Source organism: Scardinius erythrophthalmus (genome assembly GCF_964197995.2).
Source record: "Scardinius erythrophthalmus genome assembly, chromosome: 5".
In the NCBI taxonomy this organism is placed as follows: domain Eukaryota; kingdom Metazoa; phylum Chordata; class Actinopteri; order Cypriniformes; family Leuciscidae; genus Scardinius; species Scardinius erythrophthalmus.
The window spans coordinates 16666092-16683631 of NC_138225.1; the positions used below are offsets into that span (position 1 = coordinate 16666092).

Sequence of the window (17540 nt, forward strand, 5' to 3'; positions counted from 1 at the left end):
ACCAGTAGGGGGCAGAGTTGCTTCACAGGTTTGTTAAAGTCATGGAGTAACTTACTACCACTATACCACATTTTCCACCAGTGCTTTCCCGGTTAACTGAAGACTGTCATGCGTGATCCAGGTCATTGAGCTTGGTCCAATAAACTGGAACGGGATTCAGGCGGGACTAGGGAGTGTGGAGTGTGAAATATGAAGTGAGCCACTCGGACTCTCAGAAAGGAGATCTCATCAATCATGTAACGTTAGGCTTCAAACACACAACAGCTATGTTTTCCTCCAGTTACTATTTTATTCTGCCTTTCTTGATCCTTAGTCTTCTGAACGAGAGCATGCATGATAAGTAAAGTAACGTTACTTAATCTAAATGAAGCCTAGCAATATATCCTTTTGTTACAGCACAGACACGATTTCACCTGTCCCTACATCTGACAGAAATGTTTGTCTGTTTAACATAAATAGGCTAAATTATATAAGAATTATTAATTTTTAACTAAAAATACTTTAGCTTTACAAAGAGACTGATCATCACATAAATATTGACCGTGCTGCAGCATGTTTTTCGTCAGACATTGACTGTCAGTAATGTTCCCGCCGAAATCTTCCACGCGTGGGAATATTGTTATCATGATTAACTTCTGTCACGCTGCTCACAGTGTTCACACAGAACTTAGCATGGCACGTTTGGCTGAGTGGTGGGCCGCTGACAGAACCAGAACAATAATAATAAAAAAACTGCTCCTACTCAAATGTTACCCTTGAACCATATTAAACCCACTGATAGTCGGTTTCATCAGCTAATGCTAACTTTCCATGCAGTGAATCTGGGCAGAATGGTTCTAGCTGTCTGGCAAACAAACATCAATGTAATCTGATACAGTAATGGTCTTGTTGAGTATTCCTTAAGTTACTAATTTTATAGTATTCATTCGTTTGAGCAAGGCCATAACCATGCCTTGAACATTGGGGGGAGTGGGTGTTGGTCTTTAGGAGACTTATTATGCCCCTTTTCACAGGATGTAGCCTACTATACGTCTCTGGTGTCCCCAGAATGGGCCTGTGAATTTTCAGCTCAAAATACCCTACAGATCAATTATTATAGCTTGTCAAATTTGCACCTATTTGGGTGTGAGCAAATACACACCGTTTTTGTGTTTGTCCCTTTAAATGCAAATGAGCTGCTGCTCCCTGCCCTCTTTTCATTAATTGCAATTAATCGCAGCATGCAATCGTGAATGGTTAGTGGATACAATTATGTAGTTGTGGAGGTAAGTTGATTCAACTCATCGACTAGTGTGTACCTTCATGTTATCTAAAAACAACTTTTGTGCTAATCCAGCGATGATTTGACCCTTGTTTGTGAAGCAGTCCGGCGTAAAATGATTTGCGCAAATATGTAACACTTTAACGTTTGTCTTCGGCACATTTCATCATAAATGAAATTCAACCATGGTGTCCTGTGTGGAGTCTATGGAGACTCTTATGTTTGTTGGTACAGTACATCCAATAACAGAACATTTGTAATGTTTTTTTGGCGCAGACATTGTATAGCTCCAGTTGCTACAGCGAGGAAACAGAAATGGCAGACTGCTGCGGCTCACTCAGGGCAGTAGCCTATCTATGCTAATAGGGCAGATTGTCACCAGTCATGCATGGGGCTTCCCTTTGCTTTTATGTAAGAGTAGGGGGAAATCAGGAAACGCTCATTTGGAGAGACTGGTCATGATTTATGGGGATTATATAAAAAAGGAGTGGGTGGTTTTTATTATCATAGGCTGGTTGATTACACACTCTGGACACACATCTATTGCATAATAGGTCTCCTTTAAACTGGTATGGTAGGCAATGTCGGAGAGGCTAGCAATAGCAAGCTAGCTTTGAAAGCAGAAGATCCCACCCTCCCTTTACAGCGCTCTCCAAAGCCACGCTTTGATCTTTAATGATCTCAACCATTTTAATCACAAATCACTAGTCAGGAAGTTAGCAAGAATTGCACAGATAAAGTAGAAAAAGTAACTTAGCATAGAATAGCCTTCCCTAACTTGCAGACAGGAAGAAGAGTCAGTGTTGTTCCACTCAATGTTAAGTTCTTCAAACAGTTCATGAGTAGTTGAAAAATGTCTCCCAGTTCGTTTGAATTTAATGCGAGACAAAATATTCACTATAAGGTTCAATTCTGGACTCTGATCTGACAGAGATGTCTTTGATAGCTTTGTCTTTGTTGATCATTGTCTCCTTGAAAAATAACATCTGATCATTCCTCTTTAGATAACAACTTTTCAGTTGTGGGATGCAAGCCATTCTGCAATATTCTCCTGTACTCAAAAGCATTAAATGACTTTTCACAGTAGCTCGCCAATACCATCAGCTGAAAAGGCTCCCCACACAATAGCCGTGTTTCCATTACCCTTCAAAATTGAAATTGCGAATTGAAAATACGCCCAATGGAAACACGTCAATTTCGCAAAAACTCCCATTTATCGCAAAAAAGTTTTTACGCTCGCATGAGGTGGTTTTTCAGGCATTTCGAAAAAGAAATATTTCGCAAAACTGCAATGGAAACAGGTCACCTGACCTAGATGACACGGTATGTTTGGACAGAATACGAGACAGAGTTCTATATTAAATTCATATAAGACGAAAGAATTACAGGAATAATGGATTCTAAACCTCAGATAAATGCCACAATCAAGACCTCGAAGCAGATATGAGGGAGAAACACCCAGAAACACCTCATATGTGCTTGCTCACAAGTATAATAAGGGTCGTTCCTTACCATTAATGCTTGGAAAAAACACTCATACATCTTCGATTAATAATAAAGGCTAGTGCAGTGGCTGGGATATGGTAGGCCTACATAAACCTACCAACGTCCATTGCCATGGTTTTTGGAATGATTTTACTTATCACGAGAGGAAAAAATTAAGTTTTAGTCGCATAAGATCGGTCAATGGAAACGCTGTCATTTCGCACTAGTTTTTTGTCGACATTTAAAAAAAAAACGCAAAAGTTTTGTGCAAATCTGTAATGGAAACGCCTTATGACACCTCTTCCTCCATGCTTCACTGTGGCAGAGATGCATTTATAATTAGGCTATATTTCTCAGCAGATTTTCAAAGGCACCACTCTGGAACATCACCATGCAACTCGTGTTTCATTGTGATTCATCGCTCCACACACAACTTCCCATATTCTGCCAAAAACTTCATTCTGTCTTTGATTATTTAAATAATCTTAGTAGAAATTAGCTGATGATAAAAAAAAATGCAGCTTATCTGTTGCTTTCGTTGATGTGAACTCTAATTTACATATAGTACAGGAATTGAAGATCAAATTTTTAAATGTTTTGTGGATATTTATGTGGTCAAGTGTAAACAGAACCGTAACAAATCAGATAGCTAAACCATAGATTTAATTTCTAACAATTTTTCTCTCAAAACTTGTTAGACTAAGGAGAAATTTTGTCTCAATTGAGCATCATGTGGTTTGAGAAACTTCAATTGAAATTTTTGAAAATTGAATTCAGACTGTTCTTATGTTTAAAATTTTGCCCAGCCGTGCTGTATGGGTATATGTTTGCACCAGACTGTGTGTATCACACATTGTGGTGCAACAGACTAAGATATCACTGCACAGTTCAGGCATGGGGTTGTTAATAATTAAATGACTCAGAAAGGGACATAGGGGGTATGCTACTATGGCAACATCCTCCCCCCACAGAGGTGGCACTTAGTGGGGTAGTGTAAATGTCGACTCCGTCTAATGAAAAGCCAGGAACTCACCGTGCCTTAAATTGTCCAAATGAGATCCGTAGACCAAAAACTTCAATTAGGGAAACACTTCAAAAAAGCCTGCACACTCTAACAATGAAGGGGAACCACCAATTGCAAGATAAAAACACTGCTTTAATGAAAAAGTGACAAATGTTTCGGTCATATATGACCTTTCTCAATGCCTAGTTAACAATGCTCAGTGCAGGAGCCATCTTAATAGGAGTCTCATGATAACATGGATCACATGGCCAACCCAACTAGGGTATACTAACAATCCAGAAGACATATTTGAACAACATACATAATACATGAAATGAACTCGCTACACAATCCAATAAAGATTCAGTGATGATACATATTAAACTAAAAAGAAATTAATAGAAAATTCCCCAAAATATAAACAATAAAATGGAAAAGCTAGAGCAAAAAGTAACATTTAAAGAAAAATGTATTATCTTAAAGGGGGGAAAAAAAGATATTGAAAGTATAATAAATTAACAAGATTCACCAACATGCTTGGTCACAAGATAGTCTTAGCCAATATATATGAATCTATGCAAACAGTTTAAAAGTGGTGTCCATCAATATATCTTAATTCAAAACAATTAGTGATATAAATAAATAGTATACATCAAATTGGAGAACACAAACATCTATACTAGTCTAGACTGATGAGAAAACATCTTTCATAAAAACATGACAACTGAAGTTCTTCATTCAATCCCTTAGGGTGTACACAATCCATTTAATAAATCCACTTAGCTTCAGTGTTTAATTTAGCTAATTTCTCAGAATTAGGAGAATATGCACAAATACTGATGACTTTGAGGTGGAAAGTAATACGATTTAAAAAGCAAGCAATTAAAAAAGTTAAATCTACACCAGTAAGGTCACAACCTAAGATAACCAAAATACCATCTTGTGTGTGTTGTTTACCACCTACACTGTTCAGTCAGGCAATTAAGTTAATCATCAAAAAACATTAGCATGTTCTTAGAACAGATGGCATTGGATACAACATCTTCAAGGAGCGTCCCCTTTTTTTTCATACTGTAAGGGTTCCTCAAATCTGGCCCTGGAGGGCTTAACACCTAATCAAACACCTGAATAAGATAATCAAGGTCTACATAGTTACAGGTATACATGTAGGTTACAGGTTTGATCAGGGTTTGAGCTCAACTCTGGGATGGTATTTAAGGAACCCTGCTATGGGATTTAACACAAGAGACTAGGCTATTTGTTTAATTCAGAAACTTTTATGAAGTTCACAAACACATGACTTTGGATTATTCTACTGGCTTTTTTTCCATTCAAGATTTGCTCATTTTTTACCTGTTCATCGACATCTGTTATCTAACTCATCACATGTCCATGTGGTCTACAATATATTGGTAAGACTAACCACCAATTAAAGACCCAGATCAATGAGCATAGGAGCTCCATAAGAAAGGCGGACTCCTTATATTGAGATGGCTCCTGCTCCTGAGCATTGTTAACTAGACATTGGCAGCGTCTCTCTTGAGTAGGTACTTATTTTTGCATAAGTATTTACTTCACGACCGCTAAAAAAATATGTTTTAGGCCTATAAAGTATGAATGTGTGTAATATGAATGTAATCTGAACATACTACATTCACCATGTTGTCATTATCATGTGACCTACCATCGTCAGTTATGTTGCTTCACTGCCATTAATAAATCCTTTCCCGTGGCCTCATGGGATAGTAAAGTGTCCATTGCATGCACACTTCAGAATCTCGCTGGAAGAAGCAGGTCATCCGGGTACTGTTTGCCTACTCTTTTATGAGTACTGTAAATTCGGTTATGCTTCTTTTGTCACATACTGTTTTTTGCCTACTATATATTAGGAAAGTATGTGATTTCAGATTTCAGCCATTGAGAAAGGTCACATATGACCTTTCTTTTTCATTAAAGCAGTGGTTTTAAATTGCAATTGGTGGTTCCACTTCATTGTTCAGGCTTTTTTGACCATCTGATGTCAATGGAGATTGTGTACACCAAACTGCTCCTTCCTAGAGGTTCCTTCACTTTTGTACGGTTAGTCTGCTGGTTTAATTCAGTAGGCAAGAAATAGGTCAGCAAGGCTTTTGAGTGTGAGTTGAGTGATCTTGCTAAATGATGTTGAGATTTCTGATCTTTCTTTTGATATGTGGCCCACAGTTTATCGAACCCTCAAATGGAGAGAGACAGTAAAGTGATTTCTCTAGGCACTCATCACTTTTCCCACCATATAATGCATGTCTGAAACTGCTCAAAGGAGTGTTATAATCTTCCTTTCCTTTCTAGGTTGGCAATGGCATGTTCAAAACATTTCCTCTAGGCTTAGGACTAATATCTTAATGTATTACATGACATTTTCTTGAGTAAATGCCTTATATTTGGTTGAATATTTAGGGTGTTTGAAAGACAATTGTGCAAAATAACATCTTGTTTTTGAGTATATTCAAATAAATCTAAAATATGTAAATGGTTTGCTGGGACAAGTCTTGTGGCCTAAGTTACAGAATTGTTTAAAAATATATTTAGTATTCATGACGTGATTTTTAAAAAGCTATCAAACCGTATTGGTTCTACTGATCAACAGTGCAGTCGAGCGATGTATGCAATGGACCTCTGTGTAGCGGTGCCTTGTTGCCATGGAGCTTTTTAGGATTATTTGGATCGCTGATGGTCCGTTTAGACCCGATGGGTCCAGACATATGGGGCCAATTCTCTGCATCATTACAACCCTCAGATGTGCTAAAGATTTTAGATGGATATAAACAGCCACTCACAGTGCTGTGAGGATATGAAACCATATCATGGGGGACAAATCACAACTCCCCTTCTACCTCTCTGTCACTCACTCTATCTCTCTGGCACCATCCCCCCACCCTTGCTAATTGACTCATTACATTATGGTTATTATAGAGCATGCCCATGGCTGGTTGCACTCTTTACTCATAATAACCTCTTAGAAATGGCCCAGCCTTTTGATGGACTGTATTTGAGAGAATAAAAGCACAGAAGTGAATTCAGCTTGACCCATGGCCATTTAAAAGACTCATTTTACTGCTGTATAATACTTCAACAATATTATGACTTTCTTAAAGTGTAACTCTCGCCAAAATGCAACCTAGGGTATTTTTTTGTGAATCTACCCGAAGCAAACTTTCGTTTAAAAGCATAATTAGGATGGAAATGCCACTTTTAAAGGAGAACTCCGGTCAATTTTAACATTGAGCTAATTTTTTTGTGAATTTGGAGTGCTGTCAATACAGAGAACAACGACAAAAATCGGTGTTGCCTACACCGTGTTATCCTCTTATTAAAACTTGCACCCTGTTGACTTCAATGGGGCAAGTTTTAAACCTGCTTTTAGCCTGAATCTGACTGCAGTAGATGTGAAAGATATTAATAAAAATGATGTTATTTCAGCCAGCGCACATACCTGTATTTACATCCTGTTTTCGGTCGAAGTCCATAGTAATCGATTGTCGAGTTCCCACGCATAGGTTTAGTTACCTATGATCACGCGCGTGAACTCGACAATCGACTACTATGGACTTCGACCGAAAACAGGAAGAAAATACAGGTATGTGCGCTGGCTGAAATAACATCATTTTTATTAATATCTTTCACATCTACTGCAGTCAGATTCACCCGTGATCACTCTGAAGAAATCACTCACATTAGCTGTGCACTTGTAATGACACATCAAGGATGTTAAGAGGCTAAAAGCAGGTTTAAAACTTGCCCCATTGAAGTCAACAGGGTGCAAATTTTAAAAAGAGGATAACACGGTGTCGGCAACACCGATTTTTTTCGTTGTTCTCTGTACTGACAGCACTCCAAATTTACAAAAAAATTAGCTCAATGTTAAAATTGACCGGAGTTCTCCTTTAAGATTGACCGTATTTTTGTTTTCGGTCAGATTGCCTTTTGAATGGGAGTGCTAGGGGCACTTACTATGATAGCATCAAAATCGCTATTTTTAAAACCCTAAGAAGGCTCGACACAACATGAAACTTTGCTCGAAGTATCACCAGGGACTCTTCACATGAACTCAAGCGTTGAGAACATTGTTTGTGTACACAGAGTTTACTAAAAAGAAAGGTTTTGAACAACTCACTGTAGCTGTTGTTGTTTCCGGCCGCCAGCATTTTGTCAGTCAAAAATAGACTGGCCTATCTCCGAATGTAAATGAACTGACTCTGAATTTTAGTATTGTTTCATATGAGGATCCTTTTTCAAATACAAGGTCAATATTGATTTTCACTAACGACAAAACAACAAATTATCCGTTAATTTATATGGAACTAAGCTTTAGGAGCTTTCCCTGTTACGTTTGTTAATTCTCTTGATCCTTTATTTTACTGAAAAATGTACAAAGAAAATATTTCCAAAGATTTAACTGACCAACTTAATTGTATTTTGTAAATATAAACATATATATTACTAATTATCATTGCAGTTTCGTAAGTGGAATTTTTACACAATCCTGCCTGATATAAGACATCTGCTCAACAGTCCGTGGTCGACGTTGTCTGATTCTCCTTTTCATGATGTCATACATTTTCAATAAGAGACAGATCTGGAGGTCAAGAACATATAACCTTTATTTAAACAGGAAATGTCCCATTGAGACACATTCTCTTTTACAAGGGAGTCCTGTATATAACATCCCTTCTAGAGTGTTTTGCCACCCTGGAAAGATGTCATCTTGATGGCAGTGTATGTCTCTGCATACACTCTTTCACACACACCCGACAGCATCTCTGCATTGAACAGATGTTTAACTCTCTCCTTGCGTAACAGAGATTCAAGTTGCATTTCTTGATGCAGCGGCAGACTGTGTTAAGGGAAAACGTTTTCCAAAGTACTCCTGAGCACATGTGGCTGTATTAACACAGTAGCATGATAGGCTCTCATGCAGTGCCATCTGAGGGCTCAAAGGTTCAACGGAGGTCTCCTGCCTTGCCCTACACAGACTGAGATTTCTCTGGATTCCCTGAATCTTTTTACAATATGTGACCCTGGATCACAAAACCAGTCGCACGGGTATATTTGTGGCAATAGCCAACAATACATTGTATGGGTCAAAATTATCGATTTTTCTTTTATGCCAAAAATCATTAGGATATTAAGTAAAGATCATGTTCCATGAAGATGTTTTGTAAATTTCCTACTGTAAATGTATAAAACATGTATTTTTGTGAGTGAATGCAGCACAATCGTGAACATAAATGCACAACTTTAAAGGAGATTTTCTCAATGTTTCGATTTTTTTGCACCCTCAGATTCCAGATTTTCAATAGTCGTATCTCCGCCAAATATTGTCCTATCCTAACAAACCATACATCAATGGAAAGCTTATTTATTCAGCTTTCATGTGATATATAAATCTCAATAAATAAATAAAAGACCCATAAGACTGGTTTTGTGGTCCAGGGTCACATATTATGTATGGTAGATGGTAAAATACATTAATTCTTTGCAAACCTTGCATTGAGAAATGTAATTTTTGAATTGTTTGACAATTCTCTCATGAAATTTGGCACAAAGTGTTGAGCCATGATCAATCTTTGCTTGCAAAGACAGAGAAGATCCTTTTACACCCAATCACGATACCCTCATTCACCTGCTCATTGTGGACTGTTTCAAAAGAGTTTAACTGCAATATTTTCTACTCTTTTCACTTTTATTTTGCCTCTATCCCAACTTTATTGTAGTGTGTTGCAGCCATCAAAATCTAAATTTGTTTATATTTATAAAATATAATTATGTTGGTCAGTGAAAACATTGGAAATCATTGTACTGTTGTCAGTTAAAAAAAGGTCCAAGAGAATTAACAAAGCACAGATTGTGTTTTTTATTGCATTTTACAAAATGTCCCAACTTTTCTGGAAATGGGGTTTGTGCATATGGATTACATTTATGTGGGTTTGTTTTTTCTTTTTTGTTTTATTTGAAGCGTGACAGGTTCTGGTCTCTGCTTTTATTGTATGAAAAAAGCATCATTAAAATCCAGCAAAACATTTACTTTAGTGTTCAATGAAAGAAAGAAAGTCATACAACTTGGAATGACATTATGGCGAGTAAATCATGACAGAATTTTTTTTTTTTTTTTGGGGTGAACTATCCCTGTAACTTTTTGATAAGACTTAGCCTATGTCTTTTAAAGCATTTTTCCATATGAAACGCACTTATAATTACTATGTAAATCTGTACATGACTGCAACATTTGATCATCATTGAGGTTTTTATTTGTGGTTATCTATCAAATATTCATGCCAGTCTTTCAGTTTCAAACGAAATACTTTTTTCCCTCTCACTTATATGAGATCCATTTGATGGAGCAGCATGGAAGCTAATGTGTTTTGTTCATCCGGCTCCTTCTAGCCATGACAACCTCAGAGACAAGCCAAATCAAACCAGACCACCTCAATCCAAACAGCAGTCAAACCATGAAAATGAGAATGATTAGAGAGAGAGAGAGAGAGAGAGAGAGAGAGAGAGAGAGAGAGAGAGAGAGAGAGAGAGGGGCATTACGACGATAGACTTGAAAGCTACTCAGTTTTTATTAGAAAAACTTTAAACTAGAAATATATTAGAGGAAAGAAGGCTGAAAAGATGAAGAAGAGCAGAACTGTCAGTGAAATCGGTAGATTCGCGGCCCTCCTGTTTTGAGCGGTGGAGTCCACAGTCTCCTGCAATTTCTTGCACTCACCATTTCTATCAGTGGGGTGCTCGTCATTAATTCATTACGTAGAGCACGCTAAATTAGTCCTCGTTAGCCGCCGACTGTTTGCTTTATTTTATTTGACATCATTAGCCCCTCAATAAGAGAGCATTTATAGCCCCCTCACCTAGCAACCTGCATCTGTGAGCAAGCAGGCAGGGACTGCTACCCCAGCCCCCCTCTCTTACCCTTGGCCCACACGGCTTCCCAGACCCCCCTACCACCCTCTGGTCCCCACACCTCCCGTGTCTCGTTGGGAGAGTCAAACAGATGTCTGTGGCCCAGGTGCCTCCCCTGATGACGTGTGTCATGCGTTGGTGACAGGGCAACGACAGGCATACACTCTCTCCTTCCTGCGCTCTCCCTCTCCCTGTAGACACTTATAAGTTCGGACACTTTTTTTCCCAATGAGCCATCTATTACAGATCAGTTTGTGAAGCTTAACTTTAAAATGGATGCTGAAGGACTTTGCAAGCACCATTGAAGTAGACATAAAGTTGTTTTGGGGTTCTGACGCTCGGGACACAAGAACAGCGCATGGGAGATCTAGGCTCACGGATGCATGCTTCTGCTGGATGCCATGAATGCAGGGAACAGACCCAAGGGAGAGGCATTGCTGTCAAATGAGTCATGTGGTCAACAAGGGCTTCGTCTCTGAGAGACTTTGTCACCTGTGCATTTTGAACCAAAGCTACATTTCTGTTCATAAAAACTTTTATTAGGGGCCTTTTGGCTTTTTTTGTGGCCTCACCGCCTGCTTGAGACTCTGAACATTAAATCGTCACAGGGTAACAAGAGAGACTTCCTTGAGGAAAAAGAAAGAAGTAGGAGAGGAATCATCAAACTGGTAAGAGATATACACTGTTGTCTTTTAAAACGAACATCGTTTTTCGTCACGTGTATGTTTTTGTGCTGCTGTTAACCTCTATCACTAAATAGAGAAGAGTGGATTGTTTTGGTCTTCTGATTAGTGTTTTTACAGTTTGGTCTGGAAAGATGGATACTTCTATTGAACTTCAAGCTGATTAATAATGAGGCCAATCGGTCACTGCATTTGACTAGTGCTATGGTAAATAAATGATAGCTGTTACTCATTCACCATCTGTTGGAAACTGCAGTGAGCACAGAGCAAGAAGGCTTTATACCATATGCTCTCAAAGGAGAAATCACTCATGCTTCTCTTTTGTATAACTGACTTTCACCGAAGCAGACGATTGCATGTAGATATACAAATTATTACATGTCAATGCTTAGGAATGTTTTATATTTTCACAACTGGATATATTGTCAAACAATTGGCCTGTCTCTGTGCCTTTCCTTAGTAGTTTGATTATTTACTTTCATGCCATAATGTTTTAGTTAAGTTAGAAATGATATTTAGGAAGTTATCAGAGAAAACCACTCTGTTTTTTAAGGCAGGCTGTGACATTTGAGAGCATTGGATTTGTTGCATCTACAGTTGATCTACTGCTAATTCTGATCTGGAATAGAATCATTATTATGACAAATATTAATAAATTAAGCTGTATTGAGAATGCATATAGCAAGCTATAGCTGTTAAATTGCCATTGATTCTGAAGTCTGAACCAATAAGATTGAATCCCTAAATCTGAAATGTCTGTTTTTTTATACAAATCTTTTTTTTGCTAATATCAGGATTACACACACACACACACACACACACACACACACACACACACACACACACTGACTTTGTTGTTGTGGAGCTTGAATTATTGATGGCTCCAGACTGCTAAAAAATGCATCCACAACCTTTTTATCATTCAACAATCAAGAACCAATTAGTAGAGCAATCTGAAGTCTTCTTTAATCTTGACCGAGAGAGTGAACCATGTGTAATGAAGCTTGAAAAAAAGACACTATGCTATGATAATCAGTTTTAGCAGGGAGCTAGACTCTGCATACATTAGCGAAATTCTGCCAAGCATTTTGTTTCAAAATGATTCATTTCTGTCTTTTGTTTTGGGGGCTGACAGATAGATAGCAAGTTAGCACTCAAAAGAATGCACAAGCTAGATATGAGAGACAGGAGAACATAAGAATTGATGACACTATCACAGGTGTAGTCTTGTAGCAGGACTTTTGACTTATTCTGACCGAGAACTGCTCTCCGCTCCAAGAAAAAGAGGGGTTATATCTGAAATCAATTATATCACAATAATATAGTGCAACAGTTCTGAATGTAAAAATCCTATTTATTTTAGGGATATTGATTTTCAACCATAAGTTGTAAACCTTTAAATAGAACTACTGTTAGCTCAAAGGTTGTTAATCATGCTTATGTTAAAGATTTCAGTACATTATTTCAACTTCTTTTTTCATCTTAACGATTGACTGAACTTTAAAATATTTTTGTGACTGCTTGAATTACTCAAGTAGTCTGCAGGAGTTATGTTTTTCTAACTTTTTCTAAAAAAAAATAAAAAAAGATGTTTAACAGTGCAATTTCTGGTAAAGACCCACACTATGTATGTATCCTGCACACTTAAAAATAAAGGTTATTTTCTTAGTGTGATACCCTGAAGAATCCTTTTTCCACTAAAACTTCTTTGGAAAAGTTTAATGGATGTTAAAGGTTCTTCATGGAACCACAGATGCTAATAAATAATCTTTATTTTTAAGAATAAGGACACAAATACTTTGTTTATATCAGAATATTAAACTTGTGTTACAATGTTTAATTTGATTACACCATTCAGGTCTTTCCCTGATAAAATAGAAAACATTATTACAATTTTAAAATAGCCGTTTCACAATATTATGTTTTTTAACTACATTTAGGTGTTATCTACATTGTGTAATACCTTTGTCTTTTTGAAAAAAATACTTCAAAATGTTTAATGTTGTGATTCATCTCAGAGCTGGTTGGTTTGGCTCATGTCTTAGAACTTTTTAATAAACATTTTTCTTAAATTCCATTGAAAAAAATTTACCTGAAAAATATTTCTGGAACCATCACTTACCCTGCTACCCAAGGTCTCAAACTAAATTCTGAGTATCTTTCAAATCTTTGATTTAATTAATCTGGCAAATTAAGTGATTAGTTCTGCTTATTGTATTTTATTGTATACCAATTACCATACCTTGTAAACATTACTTGGTTTCCTGATGCGCTTAAGAAGCAAACTGTGGGTGGTCCGTGGGAGTGCTGTTTGAGGCTGAAACTGTCTTCGGTTTCACCCACTAATTGTAATACAGAACTATCATAAAATCGATCACACGAATATTCACTTTGTGATGCACATCATTTATTTACGATGGAAACAACCCCCCCCCCCCCTTCTCTTTTTTTCCATATTTTACTTGAGCAGATTGATCAGTTTCTTTAAAATGACAGCCTATTGCTGCCTCAGAGAAATTGCCTCTGTGATTTAATCAGATGAGTAGTTAATGTGTTCCAGTTAACCCACGATACTCCAGAGATTTCTGTCATTATAATTTAGTTATTAAACTGTGCATTTGAGCAAATTAAATGAAATTTAAATATCTTGCCATTATAAATATATCTTCCTCCATTTATGTGTCTCTCCAATGTCATTGCAGACTTACACATACACACATGCTGACAGATACAGATGGTAACAGGTTTTTATTGCTCTATAGCTGCAAAATAGTCATTATTTTCTCTTGCCTTTAATAAAACAGACCAAGCTTCACACGCTCACCCCTTCCTCAGTCACCAGGATTAAGCCTTTCATTCTTAGACATAATTTTTTTGTAAGATTTATGGATTTGCCTGAAACTGCTATAGTGATTATGCTCATGAGTCATGAATTACTCAAAATGCAAAGAAGGAAGTTCATGGTTACTGATCTGAAAATTATTTTTTCCTAAACTACATTTAGAATTAAAAAAAAATTATAAACAAATGACATTATACAGTACATCATTATTCATTAAATAGAAAGTGAATGCTTTGTCTTTTCCTCATTTAACAGGACTCCATGACAAGAAAAGTCCAAGCCAGGAGAGTTTTGCAACCTCTCTGCACAGACATGAAGGTAAGACTACAGTTACAGTTTCAAGACTGCAGAATGATATCTGCCGATACCGATAGTTTGATATTCTTAATGAAAAAATCTCCCAGCTAATGCTGTAAAGTAAACTATACAGGGGACCCTCTCAGTTGGTACAACACTATAATATTCAAGGTTAAAATAAAAAACAACTCAGTTGCACATAGGCTAGTTTAATAAACGCTTGTCTTCATTTCAAATTTATTCAAACATACACATAATTAACAGTAAGTTCCTTTAGTTTTTCTATAACTAACAAATTGTGTATTGGATAACTTTCCTGTGGTAAATGCAACTTTAAGTGACATATTGTTCACAAGCTGTTTTACTGACGTCTTTCCGATTACATGAGGACGTGATAAATTTCAGTAAGTTGTAATGTATCTTTTCGATGTTCATGCATGTTTTTTTTGTGCTATAACTTGTATTGTGTGGAAGACTCGCTGACTTGAACTGAGGTGCTACAGCGATCTGTCATGCCAAATATAACAGCGTCAAAACGCCTTTTATTGTTTAAATTTTGTGATAAATTGACATAATTTGAAAGCTCAGACTTTGTTTCTTATCAGAAGTAACAAAGCTCTTTGCGATTATTGGATGGGAGGTAACTTATGTAATGTTTGGTAGGGAAAAACCGTGGACCTGGCAATCCTGGCTTGAACTACAGGTGATATAGGGTCAATCATAGCCTGCTTTAATGTTACTATTTTTTTAACTGTTAATGCATTGTCACATTAAAGGTAGTTTTTCATAAACACTTTTTGTTATACTGGTTGAAACTCTCTTCACATCCTAATAGCAATCAATAATAGAAATGGTCTAAATATTATAAAATGTACATATCTCTTCAGTGGAAATCTCAGGACCAAAAAAATTGTCCAATCATTGCATTCAGTCCGTCATAGGATGTCCTACCTGCCTGTCAACTTATTTATTTCCATACCTCCACGCACCTGATAACACAGACATCACACGTCATCAGCGCGTTCCATGAGGTTACGAGTTGTAGACAGACAGTCACTGACTGACAAACAAACAACAGCCACCTTTTACTGTTCCTCCTGAACCAAAACAACAAGCTTAGGCTGCTTTCACGCCATGTCGTAATTAAGTGATGGGAACTGGTGATGTTCTCGTTTCTATGGCAACGATGGTTTCTATGGTTTCTATGCTTTGCAGACTGTGCTCTGGCTGTGTGTGTTCATGTATTTTTGAGGAGGCGTGGCTTTGGAGAGATACCGATTTATTTATATATATATAATATAATATATATAATAATATAATATATATCAGGGCTGTCGATTTAACATGTTAATTTAATGAATTAGTTATGGGAAAATAAAGCAATTAAAAACATTTAACGCAATTTATGCACCCACCCCAGAGTTACATACTTCATCTTACATTTTATACAGTTGATTGATGATGGACAGCAGGGCAATAGCTAGAATGGCCCTAAAATTCAAGATATTGAAAGCATCATCATCATAAAAACCTTTTAGTGGTCACAACGTGTTACACGTGCTAGTGTGCTACCCTATAGTTTTTGTTTCATATTTATATCATATGAAATAGTTAGGCTATATCACACAAGCAACGACTTTCACAACTGATGGTAGTTAACAGAATCATGTCGATGAAGATCAAAGACTAACTTGTTTAATGAACACGAAGAGAATACAGTAGATGAAGGCATAGAGCAACATTACATTAACTACTCACACTTAGATGAGAACCAACAGTGAACTGACTGTGAATGAGACAGGGAGTATAACTACACAAAGAAACCTTAATGACAGACTGCTTAACGTAATCAGGAACCAAGGAGACTAACTAGGAGGTAATTAGGACTCAACTGAACTGAAGCACAAGAAACAAACACAGGAATGAAACTAACATAAACAACATAATCCTGTCAGTCTGCAATATCACACGAGTGCAAATGTGATAGGCCTATTGATTTACAACAGTAATAAGTTAATATTGTGTAATATAGACACAATATTGTTTGTTTTTACTAATACTTTTACTGTTTTTTTGTTGTTGTTGTTGTTGTTGTTGTTGTTGTTGTTGTTGTTGTTGTTGTTTTTTCGTTATTTTTCCGGTATTCTGTCTTGTGTGAATGTTGGACGTACTTGATACCGAAAACTCTGAAAAACAGTGGCAACTGTGACTGATTTAATCTGTCACAAAATTGCTGATCTGAAAAATTGGTTGAGGACATAATGGATAAAATGACCACAGTGAATAATGGGAAATTGGCCCCTGTGAGTCAGATGTCGACAGGTTGGAAAAAAGTTTTGTCTAATTAAACAGTTAATGTAATATTGAATAGCAAATTTTATGAGCTCTGCTGAATTTTGTTCTAAAGATGAAAAGTAAAGCTGTGAAGGAAAAATCCTTGGTTCTTGAGAATTATATACAAATCTTACATTGAATTACTATTTTTGTGCTATAAAAGTTATTACTTATCTTTTGTTTTTGAATTAGTCATACACGGTCAAAGCTAAAGATAGCTCTAAATTATATTCACTTTCTATTTTTTTTTATTGTTCTTAGAAGTATTTTTCTTTCTGATTTAAAGAGATGTTTCTTATTGTTGCTGCTAACCATCAGCAAACTGTTCTTTTGGTCAGAAAATATGTTGGTCTTATTTGTTTTCTCAGATCTAACAAGCAGCTTTTTTATTAAAATACCACGCTTACTTCCAAGGGTGATGACTCAGTGTGCTGTGGGCTTTACATAAGGTTACATGCCGAGATTTTTCTTTCAGGTCCTTAGTCTTCTCGCGTACACTTTTAATTAAACTTATTGGAAAGCCTTTAGAAAACGTGTTACTTTCTTATTTCTAATCAGATTAATGCCATTGGAATATCCATGAGCCATCACAAGAACCTTCAGCTCTAAATTCAATCTTAAGTGTCTCATTTAGCAAAAACCATCCAAACTAATTTTCTTGTTTGAATCCTAGTAATCTAAATTTTTAATATC

General features: G+C 36.7%; 1 protein-coding gene across 2 annotated transcripts in view; it reads left to right on the forward strand.

Annotated features, from left to right (window-relative positions):
- Positions 1–19: 19 nt before the first annotated feature.
- Positions 20–17540, forward strand: part of trpm3 (transient receptor potential cation channel, subfamily M, member 3) — a gene marked incomplete at both ends in the record, with an annotated part of 154168 nt that continues 136647 nt past the window's right edge. The window contains 2 exons of one of the 2 annotated variants that reach the window (XM_081365732.1): positions 20–194; positions 14472–14534. In XM_081365732.1, coding sequence (XP_081221858.1) covers positions 14478–14534 — 57 coding nt within the window. Of the gene's footprint in view, positions 237–14471; positions 14535–17540 lie in introns of both variants that reach the window. The other variant, XM_081365733.1, reaches the window with a different exon arrangement.